The 15,424-nt window shown below is 34.6% G+C and overlaps 1 protein-coding gene across 2 annotated transcripts in view; it reads right to left on the bottom strand.

Annotated features, from left to right (window-relative positions):
- Window positions 1-15,424, bottom strand: part of DHX36 (DEAH-box helicase 36) — a 50,960-nt gene that overhangs the window by 19,686 nt on the left and 15,850 nt on the right. For both annotated transcript variants that reach the window (XM_059920081.1, XM_059920082.1), the window contains 10 exons: window positions 13,984-14,154; window positions 12,189-12,268; window positions 11,378-11,452; window positions 11,066-11,232; window positions 9,419-9,500; window positions 5,437-5,577; window positions 5,050-5,152; window positions 4,578-4,665; window positions 1,768-1,823; window positions 215-279 (listed from right to left, as the gene is read on the bottom strand). In XM_059920081.1, the coding sequence (XP_059776064.1) occupies window positions 215-279; window positions 1,768-1,823; window positions 4,578-4,665; window positions 5,050-5,152; window positions 5,437-5,577; window positions 9,419-9,500; window positions 11,066-11,232; window positions 11,378-11,452; window positions 12,189-12,268; window positions 13,984-14,154 (1,028 nt within the window). The remainder of the gene's footprint in view (window positions 1-214; window positions 280-1,767; window positions 1,824-4,577; window positions 4,666-5,049; window positions 5,153-5,436; window positions 5,578-9,418; window positions 9,501-11,065; window positions 11,233-11,377; window positions 11,453-12,188; window positions 12,269-13,983; window positions 14,155-15,424) is intronic.

The following is a 15,424-nucleotide window of genomic DNA, read 5'->3' as shown; positions in this document are numbered from 1 at the left end:
CTTAATAGGCTATTTCTAAAGAGGCTAGAACATTAGTATAGGTTGAAAAAAACCTCACAAAACCTATGTTCACTACCATAACTAAATTAAAATAGCTTTACTTTTAAGAAATTACAAAGTATTTTGTAGAAGAAAAAGATTAAAGTATGTTAATAATTTATGGGGCTCAAAACTAATGTAATCATCAGTAGTTGGTAATTAAAACAATTTTTACCTAGTCTCTGCAATGTTGGTAGCAATTACTATTTTCCGAACACCAGGAGGGGTTCTTTTAAATACCTGTAAGAATAAATACATCAAAATCCCAAAAGTAAACTAATTTCTGATACATCATTCTTGCAAACAGTGGAATTACTTCAGGTACTGTTCATTTTTAGCAATTCTGTGTTCACTGACATATACGCATCTAATATTTATAGATATATTTATAAGGTATACATCATCTTCAATACCACAGAATTCCCTTTCGGTAAATCAAACAATCTCCCACAGATGTCAGCACCTTACCACAAACAGATTTCAAATGAAATGTGATAATTTAAATATAGAGGTAATTTGAATTTATAGATATTTAAGTAGTATATAAATTACTAATGATATTTAAATATGATAATTTAAAATTTGTTTTTTAACAAATGCTGGAGAGTATAAACGTCTTATTGTATAGTCAAACTTTTAAGGGAGAGGGACAGAAGTTTAAAGATAAGAATTATGAATTACCCAAAACTATAAAGGTAAGATCACCAACCAACCAGGCAGATGCCCAATCGTCAGAATGAATGTCAGCTGGCTGTGCCACCGTATACTAGCTTTCTGACTGGACTGGATTTAAAAAAAAAATCCCCTTCACATGGTGAATCCTACAATGTCATGATGGCAAGTACCACCTTGGCCGAAAAGCAAAAAAATGCATAAACTTGTCCCCTCGTTTATAAAAGTGATAATCAATAAAGAAAATGTTGTTTGCCCGTCTAGTCACATATTCTCTAGCAAAGGAATAAATAATTTACGGTGAGGGTGTCAGAGATGGCAGTACCTCCACATTGGATACAATTTTGTCCAATCTTTGGAATCAAAGTTCTCTTTCTTTCCTCTTCTCTTCCCTCAGGTATGCACTCTGTATCTAATCCAGCTGGCTGAGCCTTACTCAGGACTAAGGTACCAGCAGAAAGGATATTAAAAAGCTCTCAATAAAAAATGTCAAGATATTTTCTTACAAAGAGTGGAAAAATGGATCCATCTCATTCTACCAGGAACTGCAAACACTAGAAAATCACCTTGCCTTTGAGAAAGCAGTGTTCATTCTAACTAGAGAAATCCCTGCATCTGACAGAGCCAAAACATCCAAAACCATAATAATACATTATTGAAATCTCATGCCTGCAAATGTACTAATTCTGTTAAATCAAAATTTCAAATATCAAGCTGTACATGTCATAGATTATTAATTTCTAGGTTGAGTTATTTTTATTGGTATTCACATACCTTTTTCTTTTATTCAGGAAACCCAAACAAGTTCTTGGTAAAACCAATCTTTAAACGTTTCCCTAATGCTGACAAAACTAATCTGATTTGTGGATTACCCTCTCTTATTCAACTTTTTGTGCAATCATCCCCTGAAGACTCATTTGCAAAGGTTCTCAAAGAAGTATTTTTTTATGTGGATTACTATTTGAAAATGTGCCTTAAAAAATAAAAGAAAATAAAACCGACAATAAGCAGTCCTTAAAGCCTGCCGCAGTTTGAAAGATAAATTTAAAAACATACCTGTGTCTGGTTAACTGTAGGCATCAGTGAATGTAAAGGTATAATAAGAAACCTGTCTGAAAATTAAAAAGAAAATTAAACTTTAAGACAAATAGTTGCAGAAAAGCTCCATCAAAAAAATATGGAACAGGGACTTCCCTGGTGGTTAAGAATCTGCCTGCCAATGCAGGGGACATGGGTTTGAGCCCTGGTCCGGGAAGATCCCACATGCCGTGGAGCAACTAAGCCTGTGCACCACAACTACGGAGCCTGCGCTCTAGAGCCTGCGAGCCACAACTACTGAAGCCCACGCGCCTAGAGCCCGTGCTCTGCAACAAGCCACCGCAACAAGAAGCCCGCGTACCGCAACGAAGAGTAGCCCCTGCTCTCCGCAACTAGAGAAAGCCCACACGCAACACGAAGACCCAACGCAGCCAATAAATAAATAAATTTATTAAAAAAAAAAAAAAAATATATATATATATATATATGGAACAATGAATTCAGATGCTAAGCCACTTGATAATCAGACCAACTTTATTCTTTTTATGTTCTTGTTAATATTTTTTTGTTAATTCTAAATTCCTAAAGAATGCTTAAAAAAGTTGGAAGCTCTCTTTTCAAATTATACTAAAAAAAATCATTTACTCCATTCCCACCACTAACTGAAGTCCAAAGGATTTTGCTTAATATGGATGAATATGTTTGTAGACTTTGGGTAATCCTACTTTAATCATACAAAGAATATTTAAATTTTTAAAGCAAATTACGTACTAAATTTCCATGTCCTACTTAAAAATAATGAAATAGCACTGGTTAAATGTAATACATTCCAAAAGTGACCCACATTTAAAAAAAATAATTGTTAGGAATATAAGAAGTTTTAAGTTTCAAAATGAAGTTGCTCAAGCCCATTCATGATTATTAGCCAATAGACAGAAAGTTTGATGTAGTATGGTAATGGGAAGGAGAGAGAATATTAAGGAAGCAAGGGTAAAATTTCAGTTAGATATAGTTACCAAAGTGCAACCTGACTTACATCTCCAGCAAGAGTGTCCAAATGACCCCTAGATAGCTGTATTTCCCCCAGATAAAGAACTGTTGTTATTCAAAGGAGATACGGTGCTCCCCCATAGACTCTCAATGACCCCCTTGAACTTAAAAAAGCAGTAAAATGCTGTCAAGCAATTGGTATTGCTAAAAAAGAATGCTCTTAATTACTTGTCTCTGTGACATGATATGAAATACATCAACTCTAAATACTTAACTCGAATTGAATCAAGCCTTCAGATATAACTTCCAGTTTGCAAGGGAATAGAGGTAAGAGAGGATCAAATGAAATGATACCATAAAGATTCAGACAGCTCCAGAATGTTGCAGACCTAGTCTTTTCCACCATGGGTAAAGTAAGGGGAGGATGGGAGTGATGTTCTAGAACTAGAGTAAACAATCTATCAGTTTGACTTTTTCTATAGTCTGAGCAAGCTAGCTGTGAAAGACACTTTAGGGGAAAAAATGGGAAAATCTGATTATAGACGATTATCAGATGATGTTAAAGATTAGGTATGTTAAATTTTTGAAAGACTTCCGTTAAAAGAAATTAAGTTGGTGGTGGAAGTATAAATTAATACCTCCATCCTTGAGAATAATTCAATTAGAAAGTTAATCAAGTCAATTATAATAATCTATAATGTCACACCCCTTCCCCACTCCCCCCAAAATGATCTTCCCTGTATTTTTCTTGGAAAATATATACACACCCTTATTTTTTAAAACTAAAAGTAGATCATACAATAGTGTTTATGACGAGGGAAGGAGAGGCCAAAATTGGAAGGTTCAGCCAAAAAAGTATTCCAATTGTTTAAAAAACTAATTCGGTTGTATAGTTCAATCACGGCTATACTTTTTCTATAGAGAAAGATTATCAATGACAAGGAAAAGAGAAAGCAGTATTTCATTATAGAGGAATCACGGTGATCAGATAAAAATATTTTTCTGGCTAGAGAATAAATAATTCTAATTATAAATAATTTTAATTATAGAGAATCCTTGAGGGCATTACCATGATGGGATTTAACAAAGAATAAAAAATATTTTAGCCAATAAAATTAGATCGAAATATTTTTAAGTGTTTTGTAAAAATAAAATGTATCAAAAGCACTTCAACAGAGTAAGGTTAGGAAGTATATTCAGAACTATAAAATACTTAACAGAATTTGCTTTGCTAAAGTTAATAATGACTCCTGAAAAAGCTTTAACTGAATTTCATAGGAGAAAAATGTTCCCATGCATTTCTCTAAGATGTAAGAGGTTATACCTCTCAAAACATGCTGTTAAACAATCAGAATCACCTAAGGACTTTTTTTTTTTTTTAATTCAGATGTTCAGGTCACATTCTTATATTTTGGGATCTGGGTATCTGCATTTTAAAGAAGTGCCATGGGTGACTCTGCTGTATAGTCAGCTGAGAAATAGTGGACTAAGGGATAAATTCAAACTTCTTTTCTGCCCAGCTAAATGCAGAAGTGAGTGAAAAAACAAAAACTCCAAAGCCAGCATCTTAACTTTATGAACTCAATTTTATTAGGCAAATTTAGGAAGAGAGGAAAAATAGTCTCACCATAATACTAAATAAGGAACTTCACTACACACCTACCATCTTCATCTCTGACCTAGAACTTCCAAGAAAAAAAAAGAAAAAAAGAAGATCCAACTTTTGAAAAAACCCAAGCTGGACTAAGACCACCAAGCTCAAATGAAAGAAAATAACCAGGCTACATATGATTCAAGTACCACTCTTGGAATTAGAATAAAATGCATTTCTATAATACCTGATTTAAACATCACTTGTGACATCAAGAGGTCATGTAAAGTGCTGATATTGTCCCAACCTGGTAGGAAGACCAATATTGCACCATCCTATATGGAGGGGAAAGAACCATTACAAAGGATCACATAACAAAATACACTAAGTACAATTCTGTGCACAGTTAAGTCTTCATTAAAATTATACTAGCTCAAGATAACTTTAGTTACTAATTATAACTAAAGAATATAAGTTCACTTTTTAAAAATAGGATTTATAATCCAGACATTTCATTTGTTTAGTCTTTTCTTCAAACAGGTCAAATGTCTAAATCTTTTGGTATTTTGAAATTCCTATTTCTGGTGTCAAAAGCCATTTCTTCCATAGGTTTTTTTTTTTTTTTAAAGCATTTAAGAAAATTTTCTTTTTTCATGGCCTTGGTACAAAAATAAAATTGAAATTATATTTCAATTTTGAAACTTAAAAACAAAACTAACCTCTTCTTCCAAAACAATGTATCGAATAAGGGCAGCAATCAAATTCAGATCAACTTTATCATCATCCATCATTCCTATAACATCTATAGTGCTTGGAGAATACCTATCAAAGTCAAATAGAAAGCCATGAAATACCTGATAGTTTCCTGAAGTTTAACTTGCTATAAAATCTTATAATTAACTCAATCTGCAAATGGGAAAACATAATCAATAAATAGGAAAGAATTACTGGGATTATGATAGTGTTTACAAGTCAAATCAGTATAGTATTCAGCTAGAATATGAGACTTGCAATGCTATCCTTAAATGCGTACAAAATCAAGACAATCCTGCTTTTTGTTTCAGTCATTTAGCCACCGTGTTCACTTTCAAACAAAACGGACTTACTTTTTTCTCAATTCCCTTACATAACCTGGCCAGCGTTCTTTATAGATTGCTTCTTTTTCTTCTTTTTCTTGTCTATTTACATGCCCTTGCATGAAACCCCTCTTAAACTGGGATCGGTGTTCTTTTTGTTCTGGAACATATCTAAAATAAAAACATTCTTAAATAGCTTCACTTTTTTGAAACTCTGGTTTTAGCTAATATTCAATATCTCTGACTTTTTTACATTTAGGATTTTAAATTTTAAAGAACATCTTCACTATCCTTTCTAGTGAATGCTAGTTAAATATAAATTTATTACCAAGTATTAACATATAAAATGACATTTTAGATAAAAATCATTCTTCTCTATCAAAGTATATAAACCTCTAGATCATCTTCAGCAATAAAAATTTAAAAATAACTAGAGTAACTTCCATCTTTAAGTTTGAATTTGCTTTTAAATCAAAAGTTAACATTAATGTAAGTCTAAAACAACAGTTAATGATTGCCTAGAAGACTCAGATTTTGAATATAGGAGGTTTCCAAACCTGAGTGCACATAAGAATCCCCTGGGGAGTTTGTAAAATAGACTCCTAAATCTTATATTGTGATTTGGATTCAGTAGGTCTGGCTGGGGTCTGCTAATCCAGGAATTTTAATTAGTGCCCCAGGAGATTCAGACAGTGTAGAGATCTACAGACCCATGCTTGAGAACTACTTAGTTCTGCTCAGTCTCACAGACATAGCTAATGGCAGAGCGAGAATCAGCATTCAAATCTCTTATGTGTCAGTCCAGTACTATGCTTTGACTCCACCATGCTGCAGTGACTGCTAAAAACAGAGGGCACATCTGCCCAAGAATGTCACCTACCATAAGTGGGTTCTCAGAGGCATGGGAGTAGAGAGGGACAAAGAAAAATGAACCTACACTTTAACCCCAAAGCCCCTCAGAGTTTACCTAGAGGAGAGCATCTAGATAGAATGGGGGATTTGGAGCACGGGCTTCGCGAGTCAGACAGAATGGGACTGATATCCTTGCTCTGCCATTGACTAGCTGTGCGACCTCGGGCAAGGTATAAACCTCTGGTCTTTAGTTTCCTTATTTGAGAGATTAATACTCTTTTAACAGTATTGTATGAGAATTAAAAAAAAAAAAAAAGTGATAAAGCACAGTGCCTGACACATAGCAGACACCCCAAAAGTATTAATCAATCCCCTTCCTTATTCAGTACCTGTGACCCAGGATTCCCCTAAGTCTTCGATACATATAGAGGCACCAACATGAGGTAGGGCAACCTGAGACAGAGATTAGTCTAGTCAGCAGGATGGACCCACAGTTGGCTCCCTTCCCAGCAATTCCAAAAACAGAGGTAACCTTTAACCCCCCTCCCCAAGAACCCAATCACAACCCTCCGTAACACCTCACCTACTTTCTTCCCTACTTCCCTGTAGTGCAGCTCTTCTTCTGGGAAAGGAACAGCTGGGGGCCTCTGCTGAAAACTTCTATCCAATGACCACCCTACTTCACCTCCCCTCTTAGGCTGGCTAAAGAATGACAAGTGCACAGATACCATCCTTTTGCTTCAAGAGACTCCCCTTAGCTACAATTCCTTGTACATTCCCTGCCTTATGGGGACCTTAAGAAAGCAATCCATCTTTATGTAATTTTATATTACTGATCCCTGGAACTTTGTTTTTATTGTCAAGCTGTTGCCTATTATCTTAGAAAACAATTGGTAAATGTGCTATGGTAGGAAATGGGACACACGGTAGAAAGTGGAATTGAGGAGGGAGAGCATAAAAATTTATAAGCACTGATGATAAAACCAGAGCATGGAAGACCAACATACACTTTCACTTTTATATGTTCCCCCCTGACATACACACTTCCGTCTTCGCTACACTGATTTCACTGCTTTCCTGACTTGTCCAGCCTACCCCTGCTTTATAAACTCATTTCCAACGTACTCTCACTGCCCCTGAACAGGTCAATCACACCTTAGAGTAATAGCTTGTATGTCTCCCTATCTAGATATACGTTCTGAGGGTGTGTAATGAGTCTTTTGCTTGGTTTATGCTCAGATCTTAGTGCACAGTGCAAGCCATAAATTTAGTTTAAAAAATATTTGTTAAATAAAGCCCTTTCAAAAGCTGACTTTTCTGCATGTGAAATATGCAGCAGGATCTTTGTTCTCACCTTCCCACTACCACTTCCTGATTTTCTCCTTTAACAAGTAAGCTGTGGAGTCTTGAAAAAAAATCTCAGCACAAATGTTTCTACATCTGTCCATATGTTTTTCAGATGTTTACTACAGGCCAGGCACTATGCTATGCACTAGTCACAAAGATGAACAGGACAAAATCCTCGACCTTGAAAATTTGAAATCTAGTGCAAGAGGCAAATATAAAAAGATACATTACATGGCAATAAGTGTTATAAGAGATATGACAGAAGTGCTCTGGGAGTCTTGTTGAGAAGGTAACTCACTCTGTGAGAGGCATCAGAGAAGGCTTAATGGGCAATGAAACTGGGATTTGTTCTTACATAACAGTTTATAGATGAAAAGATGAAGAAGGTGGCAAACGTAGCTCTAAAAGGAGGAAATAGCATGTAACAAAGCATAGTCATGAAAGAAAGGGCACAAGCTGGCAGACTAGTGATTAGTGCATTTAGGATGGGCAGACCATGGGATGCATGAGGCTAGGAAGAGAGAACAGGGCCAGACTGTAAAAGAGCCTTGGGGTGACAGGCTAAGGAACTGGAATCTGATCCTATGGGGCTGTGCTTTCCCAGCCCTTTCTCATCAAGGAATACTAATATAATTTTGTACGGCTCCTCGAGAAGCCCGCTAGCAGCTAATGACCAGTGCTGAGGGGATCAATAACTTGGGCATACCAGCTGAGGTGCTCTGCTACAGGCCATGACAAACCCATAAAGGTTCCTCAATCAGTTTTCAAAAAGAAATCTCAAAGGGCATGCCCTAGGGGAGAAAGCTCACATGACTAGATTTCTTTGGAAAATAGATGGCAGCAGTTTTAAGAGTGAAGACCACAGTGCCAAGAGAGGAACTATTATATTAACACAGGAGAGATAATAAGGACCTTAAGTAGAAGAAATAAAAATGAGAAGGTATGTTCAAGGAGAAAGCTCTCAGGGTTTTTGAGGGGGAGAGTGGGATGGGATATAGAACGACTTAGAGTAGTCTGGTTACTGAGCATGTAAAGCAGGTAACATATCCTGGTATGTAACTGCTTGATAAACACCAGCTCTTCTGATTTACAGCTTAGACAACTGGGGGGAGGATAATAGGAGTAACCATTATAATAAGGCATACTAAGCAACACAGATTGCTTTAATTTTTTGGTGGAAGCATGGCGGGAATCAAATATAAGATCATGATTTTTGTTTGAAAAATGTGGGGTTCAAGAAATCTGTGGTACTGCAATGCTGCTGAGTATAGTGTTAGATAACAAGTTTAGAATTCAGGAAGAGCTTCAGTTCTGAAGCTCTAGTTCTGCAAGCTACTGGAAAATAGTTCTGAAAATTTGGAACTATGGTCATGGAAAAAAGATTTAACAGTGAAATCATAAAAGTCTGAGAAAAGTGTAAGTGAGACCTCTAGGGGGAAATCATATTTAAAGGGTGGGGAATGGAAGCCAGCAAAAGAGAATGAATACCAGGTAGGAGAACCAGAAGAGAGGTTCAGCACTAAAGACAGAAGTTCCCAAACTTTACTGCCCAGGGGTCCTTAAACAATACTGATGCCTGGCTACCAGCCCAGACTCTGTAATATAATTAAGGTATGAAGTGTGAATGTGGGTTTTAAAAAGCTCCAGGTCATTTTAATGTGCAACCAAGTTTGGGAATCCCTGATTTAAGGAAAAACAATGTTTTAGAGATGAGTTTGAAACAGTTTTAAGGGTGAGTTTCTGAGACTAAAGTTTGACAAAATGGTGACATGTTATTACTTTTAATCGCTTTTAGTTCCTAATATTTACTTACCTTATTTTTTCAATTATATCTTCCAAAAGATACTCCACAACCGGAAAAGTAAAACCAGGTATATGTATCATTGGACAGTTACCTATCATGGTAGATAAAACATAAATCTGTACTTGAATGTTCAAAAAAAAAAAAAAAAAACCAACTCAACAGACTGTAAATAGCACAATGACTCCATTAGTTTTTACTTCAGAAAATGGTCCTGAAACTTTTACAGCTCTACCTTATTTTTCCATATCTAATTTAATAAAACCAGCAGTCTAGTGTTCACTCAGTACCGATTTACTGTTACCAAACTGTACACACATCTCACAGTTCTACAAAGTAACCCAGAATAGCAAAAAATAGAGTATTTTAAGTTGGATTCAAGACCTATTAAGTCTATTTCTCTTCATCATTGGCCAAGATGGTGCCATCAGAACCTAAGTTTTAGTGAAATCTACATAAGAAACATAACCCCTGTGGTATCCAGAATTAGGGAAAGAAAAAACATAGTTAAAGCAAGACCTAACCAAATATTAAACTGTTGCTTACTATTTTAGAATCATTAGTTAAAAAATAAGTCTCTTAGTATTGTTATTTAAATGCTATTTAGGTTTTTTGTATCGAACAAAATAAACCATATACACTGTAAACAAAGGCCAACACTGTAGACACAGATCAAAGTATCTGAGGTGACACCAAACTTTGCCTCTGACTTGCGTAAGTTTACTCAAAGTTAGTTCTGGATTTCTCATCAAAAAGGACTGAGACAGAGACAAAGACAAACTATAATATGCTCAACTAATCTCACAAGGCTTTGAGGGTCAACTGGGCTGAATACAAACACATTAAATATAGTTCTATTCCATTTTCATTCCCTTTTCTCCTCCTTGTCCCAACAATTTAAGCAGGAGAGACAGTGAGGCGTAATTTTAGAAGAATGTACTCTGCAGCTAGTCAAATTTAGTTTCTTTTTTTATTTTTTTTGGCCACTCTGTGCAGCTTGTGGGATCTTAGTTCCCTGACCAGGGGCTGAACCCAGGCCCCAGCAGTGAAAGCACTGAGTCCTAATGGCTGTACTGCCAAGGAATTCCCTCAAATTTAGTTTCAAATCATCTTGACTCTCTGTTAATTATGAAACCTTGGGTAAGCTACTTAACTACTCTGAGGCTGTTTTCTCATCTGTAAGAATAAGAATAGCACCTACTTCACAAGGTATTATGAGGACTGATGAAGACATGCCAAATACACTACCTGGCACATTGAAGATATTCCATAGTGGTTGCTAGTTATTACTGTTATTAGCAAATTGCCACCCTAGCCTGTAATATTACATAAAAGCTACAGAAGAATCACAAAAAAAGTTTATAAAATTATTCAAATCTGTGGTTTGACTTCATTGATGTCACCTTAATCATCTGGTGGAAGCACCGAAAGGCTACATGTCTTCACTATAAGAACAGAGATGATGCCACCATTTTTTAAAAACAGGCCCAATTCTCTGTGAGACTAGACGGTAGATGAATATTCAAATAAAATGAACTGCTAAACATTTATTTTGACTACTCTGTACCTAGCACTGTATTAGTTTTCTTTAAAAAACTGTTTCTAAATTCAATGGCTTTGTGATAACTTTCTAAAGTAACAACCATAAATTTTACTCACCAAAATATTCTGAAAATTTCTCAGCATTCAATGTTGCACTCATCAAAACTATTTTCAGGTCAGGTCGATAATTGAGAAGATCTTTAACAACAGTCATTAAAACATCTGACTGTAGATTTCTCTCATGGATTTCATCAAGCACGATATGACTAACACTGGACAAATGCCTAAAGCAGAAGTGTAAAGTTCGTTACTCAGCACAAAATTCAAAAACAGAACCATTTTACTTTTACATAAATTAATAAAATCCAATTTAATAATTACATCTTCTGATAACATTTAACTAAATGTCCTGAGTTGAAACATACTCACTGGTCTGACTGAAGCCACTGAAGGATAATTCCTGTCGTACAATATAAGATAGAACCCTGTTTCCTTGGCAACCGACTGTGAATGAAAGACATGAGTTAACTCTTGGTTTTCTTTACTAATAAATTACTTAAGTACCACAAAAGTTTAAAAGAATATCTTCAACTTAAAAAATGTTTTCAATTTTAATGAAAAACTTCATACTTAAATTTTAGTTACTGGAACCCTTACAACGATAGAGTAATGAGACATACTAGCTTCAAGTTCATTATACATTATTTCTGTTATGATATAATGTTAATGATTTCTTTTTAAAAGCAAAAGTGCTACCATTCAGAAAAAGACCAAATATTTAGGGAACTAAACTTCTGTTCAGTGATTAGAAAATCAATTCATTTAAAAAGGTAAATGGAATCTTGACCTGCAGAGAAGGACTAAAGAAATACAGTGGAATGGGATAGGGGGTTAAAGACACAAAACTAAATTCCGTCAGGCAGTGGCTGCATGATGGTATCAAAATATACAGGTCAACTCCTTTTCAGGGTGAGTGATGGTCTACTAACATATACCCAGGAAAAATGTTATCTTTCTAATCATTCCATAATGTAAAAGACATCTTAAAATGGCAATCCAAATCTGAATTTGGGTTAAAAAAAATGATTTTGTGGGTTGCAAGCCTCATATGTTGCAGTTACTTTAAATGTTAATTCTAATAGCAATAATCAGCAAAAAAATAGGGGAAAGATCTTTCTTTTGAATCTCTAACTTCAAAGTTTCACTAAAATCTACCTGTAAACAAGTGAACATTCTTTACCTCTGGAGACGAATTTGGTATCCGGTACTATTACCATTGCCACAAGATTCTGCCCTTTCTGCAGCCACTCTCTCTGCAACCTTTAATTAAAATATAGTACAGTTACAAAGAAAACATTTCCTTTAGAGTAAATATCGTGAACGCCTATGAAAATCTGGCTGCTGAAAACACTAACCATTAGATTTTCAGAATTAAAAAAATAGAAAGAGATATTAAAATCTGAGGTATCTAAAACTGTGTCCCTTAAGAGATGAAGATTACCTGCTTCTTATTTACTTCTCATTTCCTCTGAAATTCTCCCTCATAACTATTTTCAAAGCGACTTTCTATAAACCCTACCTTTGTCTTTTTTAAAAAAAGTTGGAAATCGTAATCTAAACTTGTAAAACTTGTATATAATTTGAGGGTAAACATACGTTGATACTTTTTTTCATTTGTTTCTTTTTCGTAGAGATTGGTAGGCTTAATTTCTAGTTCTTGGTTATGTTCTTAAAGTTATGGCTGCCAAAGATAAGCTCTAGACAGATGAAATCTTATAATCCAACACTGATTTGTATAACTAAAAGTAACCAACAGTCATCTAGTGACAGAACAGTGATTTATGATGTTAGAAATAGAAAATGACATGATTAGTTTTTAAGAAATAATACTTCAGAAGGAAAAGTTTTCAATCATTCTATCCCATATAAACTGACTTGGACCATTACTTCACTTTTTACTATTGATTAAACTGCCCATTCAAATATCAACAGATCTTGGAAAAATAAGCAAATAAATAACCTAATTTGCATTTCTCCTTACTGTCCATATATACAGTCATATACTAGTGAAAACGATAAGATTAGATTTTTAACTTAAGTCAGGCTATATAACAGTGTTATGACAAAAATGGCTTATTTTTCACCATTCTATGAACCTATGCCATTTCTAGGAATATCGTCCTCCCATAAAGACTGCTGCTTTACTTTTTTAAAAATAGTATCTCTTAGAAACCACAGTTTAAAACGTATATAGTAGCTCCTACAAAACACTGCTGTAATTGGTAATGCAGTTCCTGACCAGATTCTGTATTAAATGACTTAGAGATGTAATAAATAGTACTATCATAAAACCAAATACAACCATAAATCTTCATAATTTAAATTTACACACAGAATTACATAACACTGAAATAAATGTACTATACACACTGAATGTTGTAAGAAACCCCAAACATTTTTAAAGAACATATAACTCATATATTTAACTAGGTCACCTAACTAAACACAAAAAAAAATGTTATTTGTGATAAACATGTACTTACACCTGCTTCATGATAAACCTGAAACAATGCCTTATTTTTTTATGATAAATTCCCTCTTACTGAATTGCATTAAAAAGTCAGAAATACAGCTACCACCACTCAGTGTACTTATATACGGAAAAAAAGAGAGCCGAAAACAGTATTGAATGAATCAAGGAGTAAAATGTAAAGCATCTAATGATGCAGATTATTTGAAGCTCCTAATTAATTCTATAAACATTATCAATTTTTTGTTCTTTTAGTTTTATACTGAAAATTGTCTGGATTTTTAATTTATCTTGAACTCCTAAACATCTATTATCAGTAACAGAGAGAGGTCAATTTTGGGGGCTTTACTACCAAATACTTGTTAACCAAATTTTGCTTTTATAGCAACATATCTTAAACCTAATAAAAAATCACCCTAACCTTCAAAATCAGTAAGTTCTAGCAGGACTACATGGGAGAATGGAAAACAAAGTGGGGAATTTTAAAAAGTGAGAGATTACTTACTGAAATGGCACTAATTCTTCTTGGCTGAGTACAAACTATCCTGCATGCAGATCCTTTTCCTCTTTCAATGTAGTTATCCAAAATGAACTGAGTAACTTGAGTGGTTTTTCCACAACCAGTTTCACCACTTACTACTGTTACCTGATGGTTATCGATCATATTTACCAATTCCTATTTCAAAAGGGAAAATAAGTGAAGGACATCACATGTTGACTAAGTCTGAAAAGATAGTTACCAAAATCCTACCAAACTGAAGGTAATTGTTTTTAACAAGCATATTAATACTTTAAAAATTCTGTTATATGCAATGGTGGCAGTTTGGATATCTGGATCTACCAGTTTTCAAGAGATAAGAAGCACCAAATTATAAAAAGAACAGAGCCATGGCTCTGTTAATGAAAAACACACTGACAAGAACAAGAAGAGACAGCTTATAAATCCATACATAAGAATTAACATAAATTAAAAAGAATGGTGACATGTGGGGCTACTGAGTACAAGGCAGATCCCCTGATATCTAAAAAACTACGAGGAACATTAAGGATTTATATCATAAATCATAAATCTGGCTTTGTCTGCAGGACAAGTTTTGTATACTGTTTTCAAGAACAAGGAAGAGTATAATTTAAGACGATTCTCTTTCAAATAATTAAAATAAAGACAAGTTTTAAATACCTAAATCAAATGACTAAAATTCAGATATCTGGAAAACTGCCTACTTGGGAAAGATCTTCTTTCTTAGAAGGTTTAGATAAACACGAATATTTTTAAAGTAATATTCACCGTACTAACAGAACCATCCCACTACTTCAAAGGGGTGTCATGAGGTATCTTTATCTATGAAACAATCTAACATGAAAACCCACCATTTAAAAATTTCTTATCTATTCTACCACCTCATATATATCAGAACAAGTTCCAAGTTTGAACACTGAAATTACAGCTGGCAAGTACTGAGAAGTAGAATGTGACTCATTCATTCAACAAATATTTACTGGGGGTCTACAGAATGTTAGGCACTGTTCTGAGTCAAGAGGTACATAGTGAACAAAACAGACTCTGTCCTCAAGAACTTACACTGCTAGGAGGGGAAGACACACATGTCAGGTGGTAGTAAGTGCTATAAAAAGGAAAGAAAAATAAAGGAAGGTTGAGAAGTCAGAGAAGGATGGGAGACTATATTATTCTACATAGGGTGATTGGATGAGGAAACATAATAAGTTAAATAAAGCACTGTATTTTCAACAGTGCTCCAATTTTAATGAAAATATTTGATCTCAAATTAAGAGCAAGGGTTATTTATCCTAAGCAACTTACAAGTGAAAAATTCTGTTTTTAAACTCATGGACATATAAATATGAGAAAACTTCAGGAAAATTGGTTCAGAACTGGGTGTTTTTTTTTTAAAGTCCTTCAACAATTCAAAGGAATAAAATGATCT

Source organism: Balaenoptera ricei, chromosome 4 (assembly GCF_028023285.1).
Source record: "Balaenoptera ricei isolate mBalRic1 chromosome 4, mBalRic1.hap2, whole genome shotgun sequence".
Taxonomy (NCBI): domain Eukaryota; kingdom Metazoa; phylum Chordata; class Mammalia; order Artiodactyla; family Balaenopteridae; genus Balaenoptera; species Balaenoptera ricei.
This window is presented reverse-complemented; position numbering and strand designations above follow the sequence as displayed.